The 27,974-nt window shown below is 38.7% G+C and overlaps 2 protein-coding genes across 9 annotated transcripts; one reads left to right on the plus strand and one right to left on the minus strand.

Annotated features, from left to right (window-relative positions):
- Positions 1 to 27: 27 nt before the first annotated feature.
- lrrc66 (leucine rich repeat containing 66) lies at positions 28 to 11,942 on the plus strand. Its single transcript, XM_055186728.2, has 5 exons — positions 28 to 373; positions 587 to 1,030; positions 3,631 to 3,797; positions 4,235 to 4,577; positions 4,699 to 11,942. The coding sequence occupies exons 2-5, from the start codon at positions 598 to 600 to the stop codon at positions 10,413 to 10,415; spliced, it is 6,660 nt and encodes a 2,219-aa protein (XP_055042703.2). The 5' UTR covers positions 28 to 373; positions 587 to 597; the 3' UTR covers positions 10,416 to 11,942.
- Positions 11,134 to 27,893, minus strand: dcun1d4 (DCN1, defective in cullin neddylation 1, domain containing 4 (S. cerevisiae)). 8 transcript variants are annotated; one of them, XR_008639303.2, is made up of 12 exons: positions 27,768 to 27,893; positions 25,935 to 26,005; positions 24,194 to 24,227; positions 19,759 to 19,846; positions 18,347 to 18,435; positions 17,728 to 17,798; positions 17,559 to 17,650; positions 15,729 to 15,837; positions 14,916 to 15,020; positions 13,630 to 13,732; positions 13,296 to 13,501; positions 11,134 to 11,696 (listed from the first exon to the last, which is right to left on the minus strand). XR_008639303.2 is itself a non-coding variant. In XM_055186744.2 (12 exons), the coding sequence occupies exons 4-12, from the start codon at positions 19,790 to 19,792 to the stop codon at positions 13,446 to 13,448; spliced, it is 693 nt and encodes a 230-aa protein (XP_055042719.1). In that variant the 5' UTR covers positions 19,793 to 19,846; positions 24,194 to 24,227; positions 25,935 to 26,005; positions 27,337 to 27,461; the 3' UTR covers positions 12,890 to 13,445. The 8 variants fall into 8 exon arrangements, 6 of the variants coding, with proteins under 6 accessions (XP_055042719.1, XP_055042716.2, XP_055042718.1 ...); XR_012358632.1 differs by lacking the exon at positions 11,134 to 11,696 and adding an exon at positions 12,890 to 13,051; XM_055186744.2 differs by lacking the exons at positions 11,134 to 11,696; positions 27,768 to 27,893 and adding exons at positions 18,716 to 18,749; positions 27,337 to 27,461 and having other exon boundaries at positions 12,890 to 13,501.
- Positions 27,894 to 27,974: the final 81 nt, after the last annotated feature.

Here is a 27,974-nt window from a genome sequence, read left to right on the forward strand (position 1 = left end):
ATTTTAATGTACTTGTTAATTATTAATTATACACAATTATTTGTAAATAAAAAACACTCCTACCAATGCATATATGAATATAAAATCTGGAATTTATAATTATTTTGTTTTTTAACCTAATAATAAATATATGTACAGGATGGAGCAATCCAAGAGGTAAGACATTAACTTAAACAGGTGAGTGATTGAAAGATTTTTCCGTGTGTGTGTGCGTGTGTCTTTGGTGCGATAACATTATTCAGACTTGGATCTTAGGGAAGTTGGAGTTGAAGTCAAAGAATTTCTCAGTCCCTCTCAGTGTTTTGTTGGTTATAACACAGAGCTACAGTCACGAGATTACCTGAACCAAGTAGAGCATTGCTACCATAGAAAGGTACGTTTTAAACATGTTTTTTGCACTGATTTTTAATAGCCTTCATGTTTGTTATGAAATGTATCTGTTGAACTTTTCAAAAAGAATTACTTGTGCAAACAAAATAGAAGTATTTAACAGTTTAAAGTTGGCATTATTCATATCTTGTGAATATACTGTATAGTACATGTAATATGTCATGTATAACATTTTAACTTTGTCTCTTGTATGCAGGGCTGACTATAATGTCAGCATACAGCTCAGTGTTTGGTGTGGTGGTGGTGGTGTTGCTCCTTCACCTCTCTGCGACACACTCCTTCCCTACCTCCCTGCAGGTCTGTCCTGTTCCATGCCTGTGTCAGCGAGGTCCTCTCCTCAACTGCTCCTCTTTGGGCCTGACCAAGACTCCCGTACGCATTCCAGCAACTGCGATTTCCTTGAACTTATCCCATAATGCACTGCATTCTCTAGCACCTCTCAGTTTTGGTCGTGTGATATTGAAGGGACTCCTGCACATTTGGGTGGGAAGTAATTCTCTGGATAGCCTTGATCTGGATTTGAAGAAAAACTGGTCAAGCACTAGGACCCTGTCACATGAAAAACGAGAATGCACCTCCTGGGCACCTGACCTTCAGTTGCTGTCTGCTGAAAGAAACCATTTAAAACATCTACCGAAGGGTATGTGCATCAGGAGCATTTAAACACTTGTTGATATACAGTATAATAATTTACCCAACAGTATAAGTCATTTATGCACCATTCTCACTGTAAAAGCAGTATTTCTGTCTTTTAAACTTCATAAAAAAACACAACTTAAATCATAGCTTTATAAGTGTTTCACTGATTTATTAATGACATTTACATCATTACCGTAAATTTGTTATTTTAATTAATCACCACCTAAAGGTGCAGTGTGTAAAAGTTAAGAAGGATCTTTTGACAGCAATGCAATATATTATAGATTAGTACGTTTTAAGTGGTGTATAAAAACCTTACAAAATGAACTGTATTAAGGCCTGGTAAGGCATGGAATTCGCCATTTTGCGCCTTTATGTTTCTGCAGTAGCCCCAACTGGACAAACTGCTTTACAGAGCATGTTGGTCACTACGTTGTCTCAGACGATGACATGTTTGTCATGTGACGGCTACCGTAGCTTCTCTATGTGCTTCGAAAGGGAGGGGTGCAATTCGCAACCTTACCACTAAATGCCGCTAAAATCTACCACTGCACCTTTATTGGTGGCACCAAGTTATATGAATAAACACAAATTATTACATTTTCTTGAAGAGCACCTTTTGTCCGATTCACGTTTTTAAATTTTCTTTGGTGTGTACATGTGTATAAGTACATGTTAACGTTATGCAAAAGGTACAAACCCCAAAATACACGATGTCGTGAGTTATCGTCTCTAACGTAAATTTCTTTTCTTGTACTACAACAAACACATGGATTGTAGGCAACAGTTTACTTCCTTTGATTGGTAATGTAGACAAGACCGACATTATCATAATTCCTCCTACTTCGGACTCATAGCTTGTAAGTTAACTCGTGTTAGCATTGCATTGTGAGTCTTTTAAACATGGTAAAGAGTGTCACATTTCCAACTGATGTTAGAGGTATTCAGGCCAATCACAACGTACAGATTAGCTGGCCAATCAGGGACGTTCATTTTCAAATCTGTGTGTTTCAGGAAGAGAGTGAAATCTGGAGCTACAAAAAATTTACAGTATTTGGAAAATAATGTGTTTTTAACTATAAACCACACAAACACATTGTATTATACGATATACACAAAATAACGTTGTTTTTTAGCAATGAAATAGGTGCTCTATAACCAAAATCTTCACTTCTTAGGGACAGGTATTTTGTCCTAAAAATCTAGTTAATTTCTGACTTCTGATTTATACACTTGCATTTGTGTTAACAAAATGTCTCTCTTCCTCTCTCTCTCTCTCTCTCTCTCTCTCTCTCTCTCTCTCTCCATGTTAAACTACTGCATCATCAGTAGGACTTTGCTCCATCCGATTATGATTTCTTGGTAAATTCCTTTTAAAGCAGTCAGAGGATCCACTTTCAGGTTAAATATCACCTGTCATCTAGTCATTCGGGATGGGCACTGGCATTCCTGTGCCTTATAACAGGCTGTAAATGGGGTTATAATGTTTTAAAGCACATTCCAGAGTCATGTTTCATGTGGCCTTGTATTCTGATCTTTAAATGAGTGTCCAAAAGTGTATTACAGGGCAGTGTGGTGTTGTCTGTTATGAGGCTTAACAATGTGCCTTAACTGCTATTATACTACTTACTATCAAAGTTTTACTAGAAACACTTTTGCTCACACCTACAAGTAGCAATTTTAACATGTTATAATAAATTATCTATATGGTATTTTGAGGTTGAACTTCATATATGTACTCTGGGGACAACAAAGATTTATTTTACATCTCAAAAAAGTCTTGTGAAATGTCCCCTTTAAAGAATAGACAGAGAGAATGGGATGGTCTATGAAGGTTATTTTGTGCTTTAAAATGTAATGAATTACTAGATTCCAAGGAGTTAAGAAAGATGATGGCGTATTGGTCTTTAAGCTTGTTGTGATTCACAGCGCAGCTCCTCTGTTCTTTGATATGTGCAGTCCCTGGAAAAGAAAATCTCTCTTCCCTGACAAGTACAGAATTTGCTGTCTGACTATTATGTACAATTGATCTAGTCTGAAATCATTTAATTCGTGGCATACATTCATTTGAATGTATGGCTGATTTCGCATCTATTTAAAATGTTTAATAGTAGGTAATTTATATAAGTAGTGTATAAATAGATCTTAGTTATAAAGATGCAAGTAACGCACTATTAGCTGTAATACTTAACATTATCTTTTGCTTCAAACAATAGTTTTGTAAAGCCTTTCTCAATTACACTCGCATTGTAAGTATGCAGTGCTATGTTATGTTATGTAAGGTATTGCTATGGCCATAGATATTGCTCCAACCAGGTGCTTGTGTTTTACGGGGTTACGGGCACCTTACAAACCTGCTCATAAAATGTACATCTTGAAAATTTGTCGGCCAAATGCATAAATGTAAATGTAGAAAAGATCCGTTGACTACTGTGGGACATTGATCACCCAAAAGCCCAATCTTCTAAAAGCATTTGCAGGTTTATTGTTCTGCTTTAGAAGGTCCGCTTAAAAGCAAATTATGTTTACTGAATACTTTACTGTAAAGATTATGCATGTATGGCTGTCAATACTTATATAGTATGTCATTGATATTTTCAGGACTGAACTGTCTGAAGTCCCTGCAGATCCTTCAGCTGTCTTATAATCAGATATTTGAGATAGGCCCCGCTGACCTGAACTTAACAAGTCTGAAAGAGCTCCATCTCCAGCATAACCACATCAGAAACATTCACTCACATGCCTTCATTGGACTTCAACAGCTACAGGTATCATTTCAAAACTATTACTCTTATGTATTTGATTTTGACCATTGTCCTCTGTTGAATTGAGCACATTTGTGAATGTGCGCCCCCTAGTAGGATATTGCAATTGTAACCATCTTTATATAAGTTGTCTTATTTGTTTTTATACTATGTAACACTTAGTGGAAATTGTTTAGTTTGGAAAATGTAACTTCAGCTTATTAAACATGAAACAATTGGCCTTCCCATGACAAATCATGATATTTGATCACCCTATAAAATTTCAGTTTTTCCTGGTAAAACTTATTTTGTGCACATTTAAAGACATATTTATGTATTTACAGCATTGTCAAAAACGTTGGAAATATATTTCTGGAACCGTTACAGTCGCCACTGTATCAATGTAAAAAATAAAGCTTTACCTTTAGGAACTTTGACACATTATTGACTTTATCTTCCAGGTCCTGGATCTGAGCTACAACCTGCTGGTCACAATACCTGTCCCTGCCTACCGGTCTGTACGGAGCCTGAACGCTTTTGTCAACATATCCTTCAACCGATGGAAGTGTGACTGCAACTTGAGAACCTTGAGAAGATGGATAGGTTTTGATACTGAAGTGGGTGATGTTTCCTGGTCAGTGGTGTGCAATTCCCCGCCCCATTATTCTGGAAAAGACCTGCTAGATCTAAAGGACTCAGATCTCACATGTCCTACACGTGAATACAGCACATTTGGTCACCATCATAATATGATTGTGGATGAAGGAACGCAGATATTAATTTCCTGCAGCAATGACAGTCAAGGTGTTCATTTTGATTTCTTGTTTATGTAAACCACACCCAAAAGTTGTTTTGTAACTCGTCTTTTTCAGGTATCTTCTTAACATTTGTTAATAAAGTTTCTGTTTGTTTGTTTTTTTACCAGAGTTCATGCAAGTTCAATGGTGGACTCCACACGGCCAAGTCGCAGATAACCAACCACAGCTTGTAATTGAGGACATCACACAACAACAGGAAGGACTTTATATATGTGTTTCAGGTCTTCAATGGGAGCACATATCAGTTTTTGATATAAAGGTCTACACAAAAGGCAGTGGCTCTAGACCACGTCGGGAAGCACCAACGGTCTTAGATGGAAGTGTTGAGCGAGAGAATACAAATTTGCAGAGAACCCAGTCAGAATTTGTCCTTGCCGTCTGCCTCTCTGTCATCATCACGTTTATTGTGGCTTTTATCCTTGGAGTTCTTTTGAGACCACTGTTTGACAAATTATACATGAGAATACGATCAAAGAAACACTCCAGTCCATCGCCAACAACCTCTGGAGCTTTATCCACTGGTCCTCAGCCATATGTAAATGAAGGATATTATGAGTCCGATGACCAAGAACGAGTTGTCAGAATGGGATCAAGAGTTACATTTGGTGATATCACAGAAGTGGGAGATCGAGACAGTAATATGCCTTACTATGTCACTGTAGAGGATGTGCACTCAGATGGCTCCTCTGAGAGCAACACAGAAGTTGAGCCTGTATATGCGAATACACAGAAATATAAGTCATCTGAATGGAGACAGCAGGCTCTTGAGGTGGATCATCACAGAGGAAGGGCAAACAGCAACAGCAGCAGCACCACACAGGAGGGTGAAGTGAATGTTTTGGTAACCAACAATAAGGCACCCAGCTCAACCACAGCCCTGGAATTTGAGCCGATTCCAGATGCGACAACTAGCAACCAACAACCAATTCCAGATGCAGATGACGTTACTCAACCAAGAAGAACCAGTACCTCATCATCTTCATCATCATCATCATCTCACTCAAGGCAAACTCTGGATAAAAGCATTTCTAGTCAAGTTAGGGAATCCACTGAACAAAGTGTTGACCCTACATCTGAAAATAACGCAACAGCAAAAGATAAAGTTCCAGGATTTACTACAACACCATTTACGGAAAGGCCAACCAGTTTGACAGAACAAAGTGTTGATGGTTTTGATGCAGAGTTCTGGAATGACAGTGGAGAAAGCTTTTCTTTCAACGAAGACTCTGAAAGATCAAGTGTTCGAGATCTCTCTGCTTCTGCTTTAGGGCACCCAGTAACTGATGATGACACGTGGAGGCAAGGCAATACAGAATCACCCGCTAACAAATTAAACTTTAATTCACACGTAGTTGGGGTTAACAAACCATTTGGTAAAGAAGTTTCTGTTGATGACCTCCCTGACACATTAAGCTCCTCTAGTTCAAGTGAAAGCGGTGATAGTGATGGACCAAACAGTTATACGGTAAACCCAGCGTTAGAAGAGGAATCAGAGATCCTAAAGGAGTCATACAAGAAAACTGATTCAGAAAGTACTCCTGAAGATGGTTCTGGTATTCTTAACAGACAAGAGACAATCACCTTAGACCCATCAGACATACATTTGACTTTTACTCGTGAAGAAAGTGTTGATGAGGTAATGCTTACAGATGACTCCCAGAGGAAGAATGAAGATGCATTTGGTAGCTGGATAGATGTGTCTCTTGGTACAGTGCCAAAGATTAAGCGATATGTTCAGTTTACACAGTCTAAACTTTATCCCTCAGCTCAGCCATCACTGACTCCATCCTCAACAAAAAGCAATGTCACACCTGAGATAGAGGTTAAATCAGAAGCTAAAGTTGACACATCACCTGAAGAAGCCAGTTGCTTAACACAAACAAAGGTTTCTATTGAAGGAATTTCAAAAGTTAAAAGATATATTCATTTTAAGCAGTCTGAACCTCATTTTCCAACTCTGCCAACATCACCCACCTCAGTCAATAAAGATGAATCTAGCACATCATCTGAAAATGAAGATAACCTGATATCCGAGGGGAACATATTGTTCAGGAAAACAGGTGTGTCTTCTGATGAAGTACCAAAAGTGAAAAGATACATTGCATTTAAGCAAATTGAACCTTCTTCCCAAACGCTGTCAGTATTTAGTCCTTCGACTGAAATTGAGGCCACAACAGCCTCACCTTCCTTAACCAACAAAGATATATCAGGAAAAATATATTTGACTGATCACAATAAACAACTGTATTCATCAAACCTCAGTCCTGAGGGACTTCCACTATACCATGTGCATCCTAGCTATAGGACAAAACAAAACAGACCGAACAGAGACTATGATACTGATAGATCAAGTAGTGAGAGTTCCAGTGAAGATGAAGATCAATTAACAGTGTACCCAAGAAAACTGGAGATTAAAACAGAATCTGAGATTAATAGAGGGACCATCACATCAGACAAAGTCCTCAACATTGACTTTGATAACTCCTCCAGCAGCACAGATGTATTTGAGAAGAAACACAGCAAAGGCCTAACAAGACTAAAAGTGTTAGGTACTCGATTGTTTAGCAAACGTGAAAATGAAACAGATGAGAAAAGTGTTCAATCAGTCCACGGTGGGTCAACAACTAGTGGAAGACCTGGAGTAGTTCTTGATCTGGCTTATAAAAGTCACTCAAAATTAACTGAGACTGAGGAAATCGTCCAAGAACACAACAAGGAGGACAGTTTCTTTGGCCATGTTGGACTGTCTTTTGATCAATTGAAAAGACCTAAAAAATCACTTTTGTTTACTATCTCTGATCCTCAATTACCAGATCAATTATCATCTATTCCCTTGGATAACAAAGGAAACAAACATGACAAAAAGAAAGAATTTGAATCCAGAAGATCTAGCCTTAGTTCTTCATCTGATGAAGGCAGTATCAGTCCAAAGCATGAAAAGGACATCTTGGGACAGCGTTTATCCCTTGATCAACCACCAAAAGTGAAGCGATACCTTCAGTTTTCTTATTCTGATCCTCATTCTCAAGCCCAATTGCCATTTCCTCCTCCAACAAATAGAGTTGTCACACCTGACTTGATAGCAAAAGCTGAGTCAAAGAGATCCAGTTCCTCATCTGCGGACGATGTCAAACAACCCACTGAAGGTGAAAACTTTTATGGACTACCAAAAGTAAAAAGATACATTGCATTCTCACACACTGAACCTTATTCCACAACACAGCAGTTGAACAACCAAAGCATCTCCCTAAACAAAGTGGCACCAACTCAGTCAAGAAAGTCAAGTTCATCATCCGAAGATGATATCAAATCTTCATCTGAAGAGGATAATTTCACAGAGACAATAATTGTATCTGCCTCTCAATCATCAACAAAGAGCAATGTCACATCTGAGACAGATGTGAAATCAGAAGCTAAAGTTGACACATCCCCCGAAGAAGCCAGTTACTTAACACAAACAAAGGTTTCTGTGGAAGGAATTCCAAAAGTAAAAAGATATATTCATTTTAAGCAGTCTGAACCTTATTATCCAACTCTGCCAACATCACCTTCTTCAATAAATAAAGATGTAAGATTGGAAGCAAAAAGATCTAGCACATTATCTGAAGATAAACTGACAACTGAGAAAGATGACTTAAGTAAAATAAATGTATCTTTAGATGGGGTTTCCAAAGTAAAAAGATACATTAAATTCAAGCAGCTTGAACCTACCTCCCCAATTCTGTCAGTGCCCAGTCCTTCACCAAAAATTGAACCCACAACTGGAGCAGAAATAAAATTGATGCAGTCCAGCAGTTCATCTGAAGATGAGGACAGTCATACAGCAAAGGAAAATGAATTCTTTGGAAAAACAGGTGTGTCTTTAGTTAGACTACCAGAAGTAAAGAGATATCTTCAATTTAAACTATCTGTGTCTCATCCCTCAGTTGTATCACCCACCACTTCTTTAAATACACCACATGTAACACTTGTGAACAAAACAAATTTAGAATCAAGAAAACTCAGCACTTCATCTGAGGATGACAATATAGTTACTGCTGAAAAAGACAATTTCTTAGGGCAAACTGACGGATCTTTTGATGGAATACCAAAAGTTAGGAGATATATTAATTTTACACAGCGTGAAAGTCAGTCCTCTGTTCAATCAACAACTTCCCAAAGGGTCAGCAAACCTGTGGTAGTTCAAGAAACAAGGAAATCAAGCACTTCATATGGGGATGATATTAAACTATCTACGAAAGATGATATGATTGGAAAGACAGACGAATCCTTGGTAAAAATCCCAAAAGTACAGAGATACATAAAATTCACACAATATAAAGATTTCCTTGGTCCATTACCATTTCCTGTAAAATCTGTAAATGTAACAGAAACTGAACCCAGCATATTAGCTAAGGATGCTGTACCATTAGCCACCAGTAAGAACAAAACTGAATCAAGGACGTCAAGCACTTCATCAGAGGATGATGTCAGCATAACTGCTGAAGAAGACCATTTTGAGGGGCAAACAGGACCATCTCTTCAGACAATACCAAAGGTTAAGAGATATATCCATTTTACACAGTCAGAACCACATTCCCCTGCTCAACCAACAACTGCTCAAAGTGTAGTGCAAGAAACAAGGAGGTCAAGCACTTCGTCTGATGACGATGTCATAATAACTACTAAGGAAGAGAATTTTAAGGGGCAAACAGGACCATCTCTTCATACAATACCAAAAGTTAAGCGATATATTCATTTTACACAGTCAGAACAACATTCCCCTGCTCAGCCAACAACTGCTCAAAAGGTCGGTATATCTGGGGAAGTTCAAGAAACAAGGTCAAGCACTTCATCTGGTGAAAATGTCATAATAACTGCTAAGGAAGCAAATTTTAAGGGGCAAACAGGACCATCTATTCAGACAATACCAAAAGTTAAGAGATATATTCATTTTACACAACCAGAACAACATTTCCCTGTTCAACCAACAACTGCTCAAAGTGTAGTGCAAGAAACAAGGGGGTCAAGCACTTCATCTGATAAAGATGTTAAAACAAATGATGATAATTTCTATCTACAAACAGGTTCCTCTTTTGATCAGCTGCCAAAGGTAAAAAGATACATCGAGTTCAAACAACACAAGTCCCCCTTCCCTGTAAACCCCTTAGCTATGGAGGATATTACACTTAATACACAACTAAACAGGTTATCTATGACATCAATAAAAACATATCCCACACCTAAAGCAAAGGCAGACATACAAACAGGATGGTCCAGTTCATCATCTGAGGCATCACCTCCCGGCTCAATAAAGAAAAGATCTCCTATAGTAATACAGTCTCAAACTTTGAGGTCTGAATTTCATTACAAAGACATTATGACAAGAGACTCTGTAGATGGTTATGTGCAACAGACTGGGCTGAAACCAGAATTGAAAAAGGATCCACCAGCAGTTCCACAAATACCCCCACCTTCACTAGAACTAGAAGATGCCAGAGAGTATCTGAGAGACAATTCTGAAGTTCGTCAAAGGCAAGAGCGGAGACGATTACTTCAGCAAAGAAGGGTGATGGATGAGTTCAGCACAACCTCGCTGTCCCCTATCACACAAGAGGGAAACAAGCAGGACAGTGGCTCACTGGTGGATTATGGAGGAGCAACAATGTTGCACTCAGAACATGTTCACAGCAGCACCTATACGGCAAAAACTGTCACTACCAGACGCAACGAGGGAGCTGAAGCACCAACTTTGCAGGGCCTTAAAACAAAGAATATCTCAGCACTCAGATCCAAGTCACCACTACACTCTGAAAATACTAAATATAAAGAATTTTTAATTTAGATCAAGAGGAGACACTTCATGTTTGAGTGCTATAATTGGGTTCCCAGTACTTCTATCAACCTAGAAAATGTGAAAAAGATCAACCCAGTTTTAGTAAACCATTCTCTGCAAGCACGTAAAAAATTAGGCCATCGAAATTTGCCTCTCCTTATGATGTCATCAGTGTTTGAATTTTATCAGCTCATTTGCATTTTAAAGGACACACCCAAAACGCCACATTTTTGCTCACACCTATAAAGTATAAACTTTAACATGTTATAATGAAAGATCTGTGGGGTATTTTGAGCTAAAACTTCACATATGTACTTTGGGGACACCAAAGATTTATTTTACATCTTAAAAGTCTTGTGACATGGCACCTTCAAAATGTATGCTTTGTATCACTCTAGTATGCTCTTTTTATCAACATAGTATTGTAAATACAACTGATGTAATATATGTTATTTTATCTATTTACCTAAGCTTTCAACATTTCATATTTTTCGTATTCTGTATTAAATATAAAAACAAAGTATACATTTATGCAACGAGTTACACAACACTGATTATTATAAGCACTTTGAGACGATTTTTGCATAAAAAATATACAGCACTGGAAAAATAAATAAATAATTATAAGGGTATAAGTTTGTTCTCCGATTTGTTACCCAAAAGCTTGGCCACTGAACATGAGTGTAGTAAGCCCAAGTTCCTCAGAAAAGATCAAAATGACTACACATTTCGTTAATAAACCTCTTTATATATACTGAATGTAGAGAGGTTACAGTGAAAACAAACACATATACACACATTCATACATATATACAGTCAGATGAGAATGCTCAGCCCTCTGCATTACATACTCCCCCAACAAAGACAACAGTCGTAACCACATAGGGCAACTCTGATAAGTTCATATCCTCCATAAATCTCCCTCAGGCACAAACAGGTGCAGATGAATGATACTATGGTAAGTGTTCAAAGACACCATCCAACTGGATAGAGACCAGCATGAACAGCATACATAGTGTTAATTCCTCAGATGCTGGGCAGATGCGCTTTGTATTAAAAAATTATTTAAGTTGAGGAACTTCTAACCTTCAGCTGCTGGAGTTAGATGGTAGCTTAGCACTTGGTGGAGATGATGGAAGAGGCAATGCAGAGCGGAACATCTCAACATATGAGGTTACAGGTGTGTTTAAGCTCTAAATACCATCACACAATCAAGTTTCTCATAAAGCGTTAGGACTGCATGACAGCGGATACCAAAATGAAGCACAAAACGTCCACCTCTACAAAGACCTGTACAAAAAAACAAAAGCAAGTGGAAAAAATAAAACAAATTGTACAAAAGGAAATTCTCATTCATTCACAAAAACGGCTCTAATTGCAGAATGCATGCATGCGTTTTTTCTTGTTTAGGTGACAAGTAAGCTTCACGCCACAGCCATAGACAAAACTTAACACGTTTTACAAACGTAACTAGAACGTTAAATAGTTAGCTAGGCATAGGTCACTATTGGTTAAGGTGGTCACATTTGTCCACAAGACCTGTGGAAGAGTTTGACTTTCAGCGCTTAGGGCAGAATATCTATTTCTATTTATTTATTGTGGCAATTTATTACAGAAATCAAAAGTGCACTTTAACCGCTTTCTTGTTTCCTATCTTCTTTCCGTCACTGAGATCTCTCAATCTTTATAATTACTCAATTTTTATCTTGGCATGAATGGTGTAGTTACATCGTTAAGGGTTTGATCATGTACAAGACTAAAATCAAGTCCAAGTGATACAACGCATGTAAACACCTGTTCCTTTAAGAACCTGCTCGTACTCTTTGGCAAGATGGTCGTAACAGCTGAGATGTGTTGCCAATGTGCATGTTGTGTGTCAAAAATGATCACTGGCTTTTTTGCTGTATGTAATGTGCTAGATTTTAAAAGGGAAGACCCATACACTTATTATGTAACTAACCTGATCACATTCCAGTAGTGATGTAATAACTTAATACATCTTCCCAAGCTACTTCAGATCAAAGACTGTAGCTAAAGAACAGAGGGGTCAGGCTGATTAGAACAACTAGGTGAAGTTTACACAAATGTTTTTTCTTTCTTTCTATACAATGGCACGGTTTTGTTTTATTTTGCAAGCCATATACTTTGCAATATTTCATGCCTGGAACATACATGTACTGTACAGTAGTTCTACAGTATATTTTGGTTCACCTCTAATACATGTAGACAGTCTGGCAAAAGTAAAGAATAAGAATCTCGTAATCAATATTAAGACATGTAACGGGTGATGGGTTACTGATACCCTTTCCATTTTAGGCATTAAGAATGTCACTTAATGTACATGCTTGCTTGTAGTGCATTAATAAGTGCCAACGAAATGTGGTGAGACGGTGTTAAAATAAAAGAGATGATAAAGGTCACTGTTGTACTATGGTAACATGCTGAATCTCATCATCCTCCAACATGGAAGCCGTAGTAAACAGTTTTTGGACCATACCAGCACAGCGACACCATCAAAGGTTACGTCAGTGAACAGCCAAGCAGATGTTCTTATTCTCTCCTTCCTTTCTTAAGACCTCAGACAACATGGGAGTTTTATCTACCCAGCCTTGTGGAGTATCAGAATTCATCCTCCACACAAGAGCCTATCGAAACATTCACAGCAATATGAAACATCACAGTGGGGTAGGAAGGCAGCCCAAAGGCTGGCCTTGTGCTTAGCCACAATGCATTGTGGGCTAGAGGGGCATTAGGTGGAGTTGGTGGGATGTTGTTTCTACAACACACAACCACCAGTGACCCTCCTATAGCCCCGGCTAAAAGGGCAACATACAAACATGTGCATTATTAATTACATTCTATGCAAACACTCATACGCTCGGCCCTCACCGCCAGGGGCCACCAACAGTGTGTCCCGAACACTTCGGTTTTCATTTGTACTTTGTTGTCTAGATGTTTGTTTCAAAGCTGTTTCTGTCATGGTGATTTCGTTGGCGATTGATTTCTAGTTGGTGATGGTGTTGGGCGGAGAAGTCGTCGCTACGACATTTCTCTGTCTTTATACCATTCCACAAACTCATCCAAAAGCACTGGCCCTGAACAAAGACAAGGGAATGAATAAACAAATCAACTAGATGTTGACAGCTGGAATGTACAAAACAACTAACTGAGAATGTATTTATAGATATAGAGAAATGTTTTAAGTGCGTGTGCTTATACTCACAAGCCCCATCCTCGTCATAGTTACTGAGGTCAAGGTTGATAGTCCTACTGAATTCTAGAACATTGCACCATTGATCTTTATTTATAACCTTATACTTAGATTGCTGTGGGAAAAAGAAAAATTTAATTTTCTTTAATGTCATTGAGAAACTTTTAAAAATGATAAATAGACAATCATGTGTATGATTACCTAAAAATTAAAAGTCTTTCTAATGGGTAAATATGAATAATCAAATATGAATCTGTTTCTTATGCTGTGTTTACACCAACCGCCTACCGCGCCTAGTTTGCCGCTTGAACAGTTTCTGGAGCGAAGTAGACGCGCAGAAAAATCAAGCATTTGACGCGCGTCAGAGGCAAAATTCGCTTCTTGTGGGAGGGGAAGTGGTATGCGGTTGTCTGTTTGCAAGATGACTGATGTTAATTGTGCATTTATCGAGAAAGTTACCGGTTTGTATTTGGTAACCATACTATAGGTGAATAAACGTTATGTGACTCAAAAGTGAAATGTGTATTACAACTTACCAGGTTGCCCGATGTCCTCACTGACACTCTTCCAAGCGAGGTCCTTTTTATTCCTGTCTCTATAGAAATAAGAACTTGTGTCGTATAGCTTCGGGTGACTGCTTACGGATAATATCAAGCGTTCCTTCTGGTTGAATGAGTGACTCCAGGCTGGGCTGCCGCCAAAGCAGCAAGCAAGCTCCTGATTGGTTAACGCGGCGCGAAATTCCGCCAAAGTTAAAATTTTTCAACTAGGGCGTCAGCAGCAAATTCACGTCAAACGCAAAATGCACAAAAATTCGTGTGTACCGCGCCAGGCGCTCAATTCGTGCCGCGAGACCTCCAGACGTGCGCGTCAAGGTGTCTTCACATTGACTTAACATTTAAATCACTCGCGCTTCACGTCTCTACCGCGGCTGGTGTAAACACAGCATTACAACATTTTGCTGAAATGGCCTTTAAATGAGTTTAAAAGGAAAAGCCAAAAACATGTGTCCAACATATCTCCTCTACTAATGCAATTTATGAAGTTGGTTAAGAGAATCCGATTGTTGAGCCAATAAACTTTGATGAGATTAAAAAATATATATTTGTTATTATCTTTGGTCTCTACAATAATTCTCGTTTTATGTAATATTATAATATTACAAAAATAATATATCATAATAATATATTATAATTTGGATGACTTACTATTATTCTTACTATTAACCCTAACCTAACCCTAAAAGTGTAATAATAAGAAGAAAATGAATGAGTTTGTGTGTTTAATATTTTTTTTACTTCTAGAAACTGGTTAAACACTGGAAACAGTGGCCAAGTCTTCCCAAGCAGAAGTCCCAGCATGCATTTGGCAGTATTCAAGTCTAGACTCCTCTGATCCTTCTCCTGCGAGGAGGGAAAAGTAAAATAAACAAAACATTCATAGTAATCACAATAAAAATATTGGTAGAGACGCACTAAAGTGTTATTGAACTGGAACCCCCCCAAAAAATTTACATGGCCTCAACTCCAGGTTGCTCCTCAACTCCTACATTATATAAACAGCACTTCACAATGTCTCTGCACACAGTGTTTTAAAAGAAGATCGCCTGAATATTCAACTGTACTTTCAATCTTAAAATCTTTAGTCTAATGGCCATGAAATCAGGTATTAGCGTAGGTTTAATGATCAATACAGAATGAGCACAGACATTAGCCATTCTGTTTTGTCTAGGAATGTAACTTTATCCATTCAAGGTTGCCACAAGCTATTTATTTGTCTTCTCCACTTTACTGGACCTATCGAATGGCTGCAGTAAGTGGTTCACTCAGCAAAGCTCAATTCGCTTCACAATTCATACCTAGAAAGCGGATAAATAGAAATCATCTATCTGGACAAGAGATGCTTCTGCTGTGCAAAGATATAAAGTGACTTAAAATAGCAGCATCTTTCTCAGCAGTCGTGAGCTTGTGCATGAAAGATTGTGATGAAGCACGCAGGGAAAACAGCAAATTGAGATGACCCAGATGGCAAAAACATGGTGTTGTTTGTAGTTAAAAAGATGATAATTGGTGTTGTTCATTAATTATCGGTCCTGACGTTTATGCACTCACCCTGGCGAAGTCGAAGGCATATCGGTAAATGAGTTTGAAACTGGTGGCGTCAATAAGGACAGACCTCAGGTAGTCTAGAGAGTTCCTGAGTTTTTCAGTAGAGTCACACCTGCATAAAGAAAATGTGATAGTTAAGGGAGGAAAAGCAGAAGAAATTGAAGATACTGTCCTCTTAAACAGGTTTATTGTAGTAATAAAACTTAGTGTAGCTAACTAAATTTAAAATAGGTAGTGTGACTGCAATGAAATTAATAAAAAATGACTATTCACAAAAATGTGAAGTTTTAAAGGTTAAGGGTTTTCCGGACAGGGTTATATTATAAGATTAATCCAGGACTAGGCCTTAGTTTTATTAGTACATTTAAGTAATTTTTACAAACAAATCTTACAAAAACACCCAATACTGGTGTGCATCTTCAGCCAAAACAATGGCACTGATATACACTCACCTAAAGGATTATTAGGAACACCATACTAATACTGTGTTTGACCCCCTTTCGCTTTCAGAACTGCCTTAATTCTACGTGGCATTGATTCAACAAGGTGCTGAAAGCATTCTTTAGAAATGTTGGCCCATATTGATAGGATAGCATCTTGCAGTTGATGGAGATTTGTGAGATGCACATCCATGGCACGAAGCTCCCGTTCCACCACATCCCAAAGATGCTCAATTGGGTTGATATCTGGTGACTGTGGGGGCCATTTTAGTACAGTGAACTCATTGTCATGTTCAAGAAACTTATTTGAAATGATTCGAGCTTTGTGACATGGTGCATTATCCTGCTGGAAGGATGGGAACATGGTGGTCATAAAGGGATGGACATGTTCAGAAACAATGCTCAGGTAGGCCGTGGCATTTAAACGATGCCCAATTGGCACTAAGGGTCCTAAAGTGTGCCAAGAAAACATCCCCCACACCATTACACCACCACCAGCTTGCACAGTGGTAACAAGGCATGATGAATCCATGTTCTCATTCTGTTTACGCCAAATTCTGACTCTACCATCTGAAGGTCTCAACAGAAATCAAGACTCATCAAACCAGGCAACATTTGTCCAGTCTTCAACTGTCCAATTTTGGTGAGCTTGTGCAAATTGTAGCCTCTTTTTCCTATTCGCAGTGGAGATGAGTGGTATCCGGTGGGGTCTTCTGCTGTTGTAGCCCATCCGCCTCAAGGTTGTGCGTGTTGTGGCTTCACAAATGCTTTGCTGCATACCCCCGTTGTAACAAGTGGTTATTTCAGTCAAAGCTGTTCTTTTATCAGCTTGAATCATAGTCGGCTCATTCTCCTCTGACCTCTAGCATCAACAAGGCATTTTCGCCTACAGGACTGTCGCATACTGGATGTTTTTCCCTTTTCACACCATTCTTTGTAAACCCTAGAAATGGTTGTGCGTGAAAATCCCAGTAACTGAGCAGATTGTGAAATACTCAGATCGGCCCGTCTGGCACCAACAACCATGCCACGCTTAATATTGCTTAAATCACCTTTCTTTACCATTCTGACATTCAGTTTGGAGTTCAGGAGATTGTCTTGACCAGGACCACACCCCTAAATGGATTGAAGCAACTGCCATGTGATTGGTTGATTAGACAATTGCATTAATAAGAAATTAAACAGGTGTTCCTAATAATCATTTAGGTGAGTGTATGTTAATATATGTCAGTAAAATTTGTTTTAAATTAAGGCAGCTCAAACATGCATTTTAGTCTGAGACTAGGATAATCCTTGTCCAGGAAAAGTATCTTCGCAAGCAGTGTTAAGCAATGTGTGGTATAGAGGAAGGGACTTATGGTATATATGGAAGTCCATGTTTAGGCAAACATACTGCAATGAGCCCATTCCCTTGAGCCACTCCTGTAATGTGAAGTAACCCATACTCTGTGCATCAAGTTTCCAGGCCAATACCAGCATCACCACCTGCATACAAACATTACTATAACCACTGATGTCAATAAGAGTGAGATTAAAATGCATATTAAAGTCATATCACTTACATTCTCTGGTTCCACTCCAATGTCCTCACAGAATTTCTCCATTCCCTCGGGTCCAACCACATCATCACATCCTGAACACATGCACACACAATTCACCACTGATCACAATGTCTTATCAAAAACAGAAGCATTTTAAAAACGAATCAATTGTATTGCAAATTTATTTAATGAGCCTTTAAAGGACAGAATTTGGAAACGATAAAGCCAAAATGTAGTTAAATAAACTTTTCGACTTTTTTACGGCAGCATATTTACAACCATATCAATGACAATAAAGGCATTTTATTAATTATGTTATATCACATTAACAACCAAGGACCACATTAATCATAATTCAGTTTGAGAACCAAAAATCTATAAAATGATGACAAAAACTCAATGGGGCGGTTTCCCAGACAGGGCTTATCCTAGTCCCAGACAGCTTTAATTTCAAAACACCCTACACTGACATATTTTAACATATCAGTATCCTTGTTCTGTCTCATGATGCACCCAAGTATAGTTTTTTGTAAGGTTTGTTTGTAAAAACTACTTAAATGTCCTAAAATAACTAAGGCCTAGTTCTGGATTAATCTAAACCCTGTCTTGGAAACCACCCCATCATCTTATAGATTTGGACCTGCATATTCATAGAACCACTCCAGACATCTCTTGCTAGAGAAAGCCTCAGCCTCCTGGATTTGTAATGTCTCCTGTTTTCTGTAAACACTGAAAAACAAATGGCCAGGCCTGAGAAGAGGTCATTTAAATACATACAAACACGTGAACATACACAGACAGACACATTATGGGCATGTTCACATTACACAAAAGCCCCAACGTAGCACAGACGGCTTTCAAATTGCATTCCAACAACAAACATTGTGATTATATTGAAAACTATTGTAGTCTGATCTGTGATATGATACACATTTGCATTGTTTTTTCTGCTTTAAAATCATGGCTAAAAATTGAATGAGTAAAAATTATTCAAGTTTTCTTTTGGTACCTGTACTTGACAATGGATTCAGCTCTGCCTTTGTCTTCAAAACATGAGAAGCCACATATTTAAAGTAACTTGCATTAACATATGAGCTGTGTCCCAATTCGTCCTACTTTCCCCCGGGCTGCGAAGGGTAGAACGAATGGATGCTAAACAGCCACGCTATCCCAAGATTAATTGCGCACCTGTAACGGCTAAAAATAATAGCTGGATATTTGTGTATTTAACAGATTAAAGTTTCTTTTCATTGTTTTAGTATTATACATTTTTTTTGTATTAATAATATGCTGTGTATGTTGCGTACATTTATACGGTTAAATCATTTGAAATACTGTTGAATAGTTTAATCTACATCAACGTGTCGTATTTTCACAAATAAAATAAATATATTTCTGGTTACATATTTATTTGAATAAGTCAGAAACGTCTGTGCTGTGTCCTGCTGACAGGCGCAGTGGGCACATACAGCAGGTGACGAAACTATATGGATCCTCCAAAGGTTAGACCATCTCATTTCAGTTCTATTCGTGGACTTTGCAGGCTGCAACCTTCAAAGATCGAGTTTTAATCTTTGGAGCATGCATCCTTTAAAGGATTCAGCCTTTGAATTGGGACACAGCTATATGTATGCTGCAGCAATAATGTTTGGAAACATACAAAAGTTAAAAACTTAACGCTGCTAATGCACCATACCAAAGCCAACCACCTTCTCAAATACAGTTTTATGAAGCACAAAACGTGATGTATAAAACATTGTATAATGAACCCATTTAAAGTATGTATAGTACACTGTATTCAGAACAGAGTCTCACTCTTGTAATTTAAAGCCTGCAGTACATATCTTGCTGCGGCCAACTGCTATTTCTGTTCAATTTCAATTCATTTTCTGGCATTATTTAGCCTTCAGTCAAAATCTGGGCAGATGATGGCAATGCATGCTAAGTGTGTGGAAGAACAAGGGAACAAGAGGAAGGTCATGACAGATGGAGGGATAGACGGAGAAATACTGGAGCAATTGATGAATAGCAAGGTGAACATTTAGGACATACTTGTCCTGTCTGCTTTTTTTGGCAGACAGGTCATCTACAGCAGTGGGTCTTCTCTTTTTCCTGGGGGGCATGGCTCTGGAGCAGCAGGCTAGAGGGAGAAAATGGAAAGATGAAAAAATGTTTCTCAATTTTAACTGTTCCCAAACCTTTTGAAACAAAAATATTTTAAGCACCAGAACATTTGCATCAGAAGTCCTGCAAGCTCAGCACAGTTTGTTCTTTAAATATGAGAATGATGATATAGTGTGAAACTTCCGATATGTACACAAATACATTTAGAATTACATCATATACAAACATATAGAGGCATCACACAGGAAATTATAAATAGTAATCAGCAGCAACATAGCAAAAATAACCCCACATGCACAAACAAACAATAGAATCACACTTGATGTCATTGCTAAAAAAAACGTTATTTTGTGTATTTGGTGTAATATAATGTGTTTGCGTGGTGTATGGTTAAAAAACACATTATTTTCCACATACCGGACATTTTTGTAGCTCCAGATATCCTGCCTTCCTCAAAAGCTTTGATTTTGTAATGATCTGAAAAGCGCCCTGATTGGCCAGCTAATCTGTACGTTGTGATTGGCCGGAATACCTCTGATGTCAGCCGGAAATGTGACGCTCATTACCATGTTTGAAAGATTCACTCACAATGCACTGCTGACAGGAGTTAACTTACAGGCTGTGAGTCTGAAGCGGGAGGAATAATGATAATGTCGGTCTTGTCCACGTAAACACGCACAGGAAGTAAACTGTTGCCTACAATCTGTGTGTTTGTTGTAGTCCAAGAAAAGGACAAAATAAATGACAAATCGTGAATCGGACCATAGTTGCTCTTTAAGACATTTAGCTACATACACCAAGACGCTGAACCAACGACCCCATTTACACCTTGCATCAAAACATTGCCTACATGCACCACAAAGTTTCAATGCTGCCAATTTTGTGTATCCTAGTACTCACACTATGCGTACCCTACCAATGAATCACCTGCAGTAATGTGTCCAATATTGCCTAGCTTGGCAGTGAACTATGGCTGTATAGTAAATGCTGGTCCATCTGAAAGCAGGTGATTTAGTACTATTCATGGAACCGGCTTTACTGATGAGATGCGCATGATAATCCCATGCGAAATATTGCCCAGCTCTAGAACCCCAAAGTATGGTGCATTTGGCTAGTGTGATCACTTTGTTCCGTACCACGGTACAATTAAGCTTACCCTGGTACGCTTTGCAAAGGTGGTCTCTGGTCGAGGTCTTCTCGGGTCCAAAGAAATGTACCCAACCCGAAATGACCAGAATCACTTTATACCCGAACCGGACGTGCATAAATGAAACATTTTTTAAAGAAAGACCCGACCCGAGACAAACCCGAGAAAATTAGACCCGAGTCCGACCCGAACTAGTGGCAATTTTTTTAAAACCAACTGGACCCGAATGTAAACGGCACTGACGTGTGTGCATTCTGCGGCAATCAGACAGAAAGAAACTCTGATGGCCTCGCAATTTGGCAAGCTGCTCCATTTGTTTTACTTTGTTATCTGACAACGACACCAAGGTAACCGCTAAAATGTACATTTAAAATTAACTGACATGTGTGTCTCAACGAAAATGAACCTACCGCCAGTCACAGAATGTCGCAAGCGCTCTTGGCAAACAGATGAGAGGTTTGAAAAGGACATTGATGCACCCGCGCTAGAGAGTTTGGGTCTTCTCGGGTCTGTTCGGCAAAAACACATTAATTTTAAACAACCCAAAACCCGATGCCGCTATTATTATTCCCGCACCGTGTCCGAGGCACACGTGAAACTTTTATACCCGAACACTATCGGGTCTCGGGTCGGACCTCTGGTTTTCGGATCTAAGTGGACCCGTGAAGACCTCTAGTCTCTGGTACAGTTCACTTAGATTCAGGGACGGGGCGCGCGCTAATCGCGCCATAGTGTGAAACTTCAGCTGTCACTCTAAGGGCGCACTCATACTATCCACAACCAAACCGTGCCCCAGCGCGATTGTCCCCCCTTCCTACTCCCCCAGAAGCACGCACTCACACTGTACTTTTATCGATCTGAGTCCGGGCGCGCTTTCGTCATTAGGATGCAACTGTTTTCAACAAAGCAGGAAGTAAAGCGCTGTCCTAACACTGGAACGTAATGTTAAGTCTGTGTTTTTTATCCGGAGTTGTTTGGTGCGTGATGACAGACAGCCCTCTCAAATGTCATCATATTGCTTAGTTGATCTGTCGCGTGTGCTGCGTATACGTTCACGTAACCCTGATGAAGGTGAGTGGTGTCACGATATTGACGTCTCTCCTTTTGAAACGAGCTCTGGCACGATTGCACCATAGCCTTTCGTTCCCCAGCCCAAGTGAACCACGCTTCAGCCCACCTTTGCAAGTGCGCGGTACAGAGCGATCACACTACTCAAACAATCCAGGCTTTGGAGGTCAAAAGCGCCCAAGCGCGGTTTGGATAGTGTGAGTACACCCTAAAACATTCTGACAAGCGTAGCGCCAATACATGCAGCCGAGTGTCACCGCATCCCAAACGGAACCACATATTGCACGCTGCGGGGACGGATCGGTTTAAATAACTGCAAGATTTAAAAGCATAGCAGCATGCAATCGCTCTTGTGTTGCTTTAATATGCGCAGGATTTTAAACACAGATAATAGGCCATTAACTCAATTACGTAGAACTCTATCGCATTTTTAATGACGTAAGCTTAATCGGATATGGATCATAAAGTGTAGTGTGAGTGCACGCCGCAGGGGAGAGGGGACAATTGTACTCTGGTACAGTGGCGGCCGGTGACTTCATTTTTTATATTGCACAATGCAAAGCTCGTGAAAAAATCTATTTAGCCCGTCATGTGAAAATATGTGTTCGGCGCGTCATGTGAACCTATGTGCATCACACGTCATGTCAAAATATGTGCCTGCTTCAGCCGCTTCGAATGGGTTTATGATAAAAGAGATGTTCACGTTTGCCAAATACTCGCTTAATCTCATGTGTAATCAGAGATTAGTGTTAAATTTGTGCCTTGCAAGTATTTTGTGATTGTGAGTCTCTTTTATCATAACCCCTTCGCATGTGCCGCAGGAACATATTTTGACATGACACACCAAACACATATTTTGACATGATGAGCCACACACATAACACTCCAAACATATATTTTTAATTCTCGCCCCTCTGAAGAGAAGTCACTGGCCACCACTGCCTCTGGTACGTTCCGATTAAAGGATTAGTCCATTTTCTTAAAAGAAAAATCCAGATAATTTATTCATCCAAAATGTTGATGTCTTTCTTTGTTCGAGAAAAAATTATGTTTTTTGAGGAAAACATTGCAGGGTTTTTCTAATTTTAATGGACTTTAATAGAGCCCAACATTTAATACTTAACTCAACACTTAACAGTTTTTTTTCAACGGAGTTTCAAAGGACCACAAACAATCCCAAACGAGGCACAAGGGTCCCATCCAGCAAAACGATTGTCACTTTTGACAAGAAAAACAACAAATATACACCTCCAAAGCACAACTTCTCGTCATGTAGATCTGGTCGTGATGCGCCAGCTGACCCCACGCAATACGTCAAGAGGTCACAGAGGACGAACGCGAAACTCCGCCCCAGTGTTTACAAGTGTGGAGAAAGAGGACCGTTCCGACATTGTTGTATGTCAACTGATACTAATTAATGTCTTTGTGGCAGTTTATTGTTTAAAATGGTCCGCAAATGTGCGTTTTATATATGTAACACGTGACCTCCCTACGTCACTACGCATTTACGTTAGGTCGCACTGGACCGGACCTAGACGAAAAGTTGTGTTCCAAAAGTACATATTTTTCACTTTTCTTTGTCAAAAATGACAATTGTTTTGCTAGATAAGACCCTTGTGCCTCGTTTGGGATTGTTTGTAGTCCTTTGAAACTCTGTTGAAAAAACTGTCAAGTGCTGAGCCATGTATTAAATGTTGGGCTCCAAAGTCCATTAAAATCAGAAAAATCCCGCAACGTTTTCCTCAAAAAACATAATTTCTTCTGGACTGAACAAAGAAAGACATCAACATTTTGGATGACATGGTGGTGAGTAAATTATCTGGATTTTTCTTTTAAGAAAATTGAATATTCCTTTAAGTATAAGAATAAAAACAAAACATCAAGCATATTTTCTATGTATTGCATTTTCAATGACAAAAATAAGGTATGCAAAATTAGAGACGTTCTCTTTAAAATTTCATTACAAGTGGTCTACAGGAGAGAAATTTGAGACACTTTACCAAGTGTAAATGACAATCTCACCTGACCACTTGTGATCAGATCACCTGGGACAGATCTTAATATCAGGTGCAAATATAACCATAGTATTTGTAAATAAGAACAATGGAGGGTGAGAAAAGACATTCTGGTTAGATATGAGGTCAGTACCTGTGGTCTCTGGGCTGACGTCTTCTGTCAGGTTCTGGGAAAAGAAAGAAGCTGCTATGAACACCCACCATGCTCATCTATCTCACTTAACATTGTGCAGCAAAACAGTATTATTTTCCTGAGCCTGTAACCATTGCAGATGCTGTCAGTGAAGCTTTCTCAGAAATAAGATGTTATAGAAGAGAGTTCTTGAAATAAGCTAATGTTTGTAGAGCATCAGGTTCATCAGGTTTATGAGGGTAGTTATTCAAGTAAATGACAGTAAAATCTGGATTAAGACAAACTCCACCATCCCACAATGACATTCAACCAATATACAAAATGCCTGAACTGTATAAAAAGCACAGTCAATGCTTGCATTAATCTTAATATGAGAATAACAACTGGCCAAAAAATGGCAGATTTTATAACATGCCCTCAACAGATTCAGCTGTCTTCACATTTTACTATAGAAGGGAAGTAAATTCTGACAAGGGTCATAAGTCATCTACCACCTCTTCCAACGCTGCAAAATTTTCCTCCTTAAAATTTTGATGTATTAACCATTTGGAGGCTGAGCATCACACTCAGTAGCTACGTTTACATGCAACCAAATAATCAGTTTGTAATCATTTTGATGGCTCAATATTATGCAAATTTCGATCCTATTGAAAGGGGTGGTGTAGTCCGATGTATGATCTGATCAGCAGAAGAAAACTATGCATGTAAATGTGTGAATCAAAGTATTTTTTCAATCAGATGTAAAAATCCATTGTGCACATGTGCAGAACATGTGTGCTTAAGTTCAAGTCTTATATGTATCACTTATAATTTATAAATTTATGTATCACATAATTCTCTTCACAGAAAAATTCTCTTTACAGATGCAAGGATTTTGTTCATTTGTTATTGGTATGTGGACTGTGAATAGTCATTGAGATGCTTTTGGGCTACTTTTGAATGTCCATTGGGATGGTTTTGATACACAAAGCTGGCAACCCTGGCTGTGCGCTTGCGCAGACGTTCGGTTCATGTTCATGTTTAGGGTGCATGTAAATTGATTGGCGTAACATTCAATCGTATTAAATTTTTGTATGTAAACATAACCATTGAAACATCTTTGCCCAACAGTGTTCACTGCATATCATCATAATCACAAATTCCCTTTTGCTGGAATCTACCTCATTGAAATTATTCAACTAACACATAAAAATGTTTAGGGTGAACCTGCCTAAACCTGCCTTAGGGTTTTTGCGCCAAAAATGACAATCGTTTTGCTAGATAAGACCCTTATGCCTCGTTTGGTATCGTTTAGAGACCTTTAAAGCTGTGTTGCAATTTCATTAAAAAGCTTATTAAATTGAGAAAAATGTTGTAATGTTTTCCTCCACAAATTTTTTTTTCTCGACTGAACAAAGAAATAGACATCTTGAATGACATAGGGGTGAGTAAATTACAAGGATTTTGTTTAAGAAAGTGGAGTAATCCTTTAACTTAACTTACATTTTCACATTGGTAAACTTTTGTATGGTCGGGAAGGCAAATATGTTTTGGGAGGCATTTTTAGAATGAATTCTTGTTGACACCTACCTGATTCATGCTAAATAAAATAATATAAAATAATCAACTATCAATGAGTTAGCGGTAAATAACAAAACACAGAAATGTGGACAACCCTGTATGCATAAATGCTCTTTGTTTATACATTGCAATTTAAAGGATTAAATTAAGGTACATGCAAACATATGGAGTCCATATTTACCAGCCTGTGCAGGGTGTGGTAGATCTTGTGGATACTGGCCAGTGTGGACAAATGGGAGTTCAGCTGGAAATCTGCAAGGAAGATATAAAAACACACATCCGTTACTTCTCCTTGCAGCCATGTGTAAGATCTGATCTGGTCTGCGTTGGGTTTCTACAAGTTGTATTTGTATGTGCTTTTCTTAACTATTAAATCCCTCAGTCTATGTATGTATACATGTCAAGTTAGGAAAAGAATCTGCTCCAGTCAGCTTCTTTGAGACATGGGAAGACACATGAGACCCTAAAGCGTATGCTAAGATAATGCATATGCACACCTATATGATGCATTCAACTGTAATTTGTTTGTATTAATACTTTTGAGACCTCAAAGCATTTGTAATATTCTATGATAATGCATAAGCATGCCTATAGGATGCATTTTCTGTTAGTCTTTATTACATAAACATACTAACGTTACCAACATTTTCCAGAATCTTAATACTATCTATATTATATTTCGTCGTTTAGAGTAAGGTTTAATTTAATCGAAAATTTAATACATTTATTAAAATAAAAAAGACAATCAGCAATGCTACACTATAGAGTTGCGATCGAGAAATGACGTATGCATACGATTTATTTCGGGCAAAATATACTTATTCGGGTCAAAAATTCAAGTATGGTGTTGCAGGCCTTGTGTTTAGCACTATTTGAGCAGAAAAGCATACGAACTAGCATACGTTTCATTGCGAGATAAACGGTATGGGATTTAAGGAGTGCCCAAAATATATTTCAGTGCATAACATTAACGCATACTCGACATAAAATGAGACTATTTGTGAACCTGTGACGCAGTTATGAGGAATGCTAGTAGATGTAAAATACAACAAACATTTAAAAACTGTACTACACGAATATAAACCTACATGTTTTAACCATTCGCTTCCTTAAATTGTCTTCTGTCTAAATTAAGATTGTCAGAGTGAATTGGACACACAAATAACCTAACATTGTACACACACAACTTGCAACGACTTTAAAAAGTATCTGGAGAGCCTGCGACTTCTGGGGGATGTAGTCTAATCGACAAACAACGCCTGCGTTTGCCAACGAAACTGTTCGACGGAATAAACTGCATTTCCCAGAATTCCCCAAATCATAATTTCAATCGGTACTCTCTTGACACTCACCCCAACTGATGAATGCGACCCAAATGGTGCAAAAGACATTTTTTTCTGTCAACCAAAGACAATTTTTTCACATTTGTGGTGGTGTCGGGGAGACGTACAGTAATGCGCAAAAACACAAGCGACACGTTTGCAAGCACAAAAATTTTAGACAACTGCGTCACAATTTTCACCCCCTGTATTTTTTCCGCAGCTTTCTCGAAAAACTGACCCGTTTAGCTTTCAAACAATTACCTTTTTATGCTCCTCGGTGGGTTTGCGTTACTCAATCGAGTTGTGAGGAGACGGTTGCCCTAAGATTATTTGGGTATTAAAGATTATTGTTTAATCAATAGGATCAGATACCATTCTCAGATTGTTTTCGTAAAGTGTCTAAATACTCAAGCAAAGAAAGCTAAAATTGAACCCTTGCGATATTCCTTACAATGTCGTTGTCGCTTGCAAGCACCCAAGACATCGGAGTACAAACACAAAGAGAGCAGCTAGCTCAGAGTCAATCTGATGATCTGTATGCTCTCGGCTACTTCACTCACAAAATGCGTCAATAAAACAAATAATACGCCATAAAAAATGTCACGGCAATCTGTCAGGGTGCAGCAGGTTCGCGATTGACAGCACTGGTCGGCAGGATAGGTAAAGCAATGAAAATTTACTATTGTACTTACTTGACGCATCTGAGTGCATTTTTATGAAACACACAACTGTATTTGTGTGAGTCTGCAGACCGGCCAGTGGGCTGGACACGTCAATATTGTAAACGCCCACAAATGATTTAGGTGGTCGACGATTTCATTCACCACGCCCATTCACGAGTATGATTGGCCGAGAGGCGTGCCAACTATACTCCGCAAAGAGAACTGTGTATTTCCCGT

Source organism: Misgurnus anguillicaudatus, chromosome 18 (assembly GCF_027580225.2).
Source record: "Misgurnus anguillicaudatus chromosome 18, ASM2758022v2, whole genome shotgun sequence".
Taxonomy (NCBI): Eukaryota; Metazoa; Chordata; class Actinopteri; order Cypriniformes; family Cobitidae; genus Misgurnus; species Misgurnus anguillicaudatus.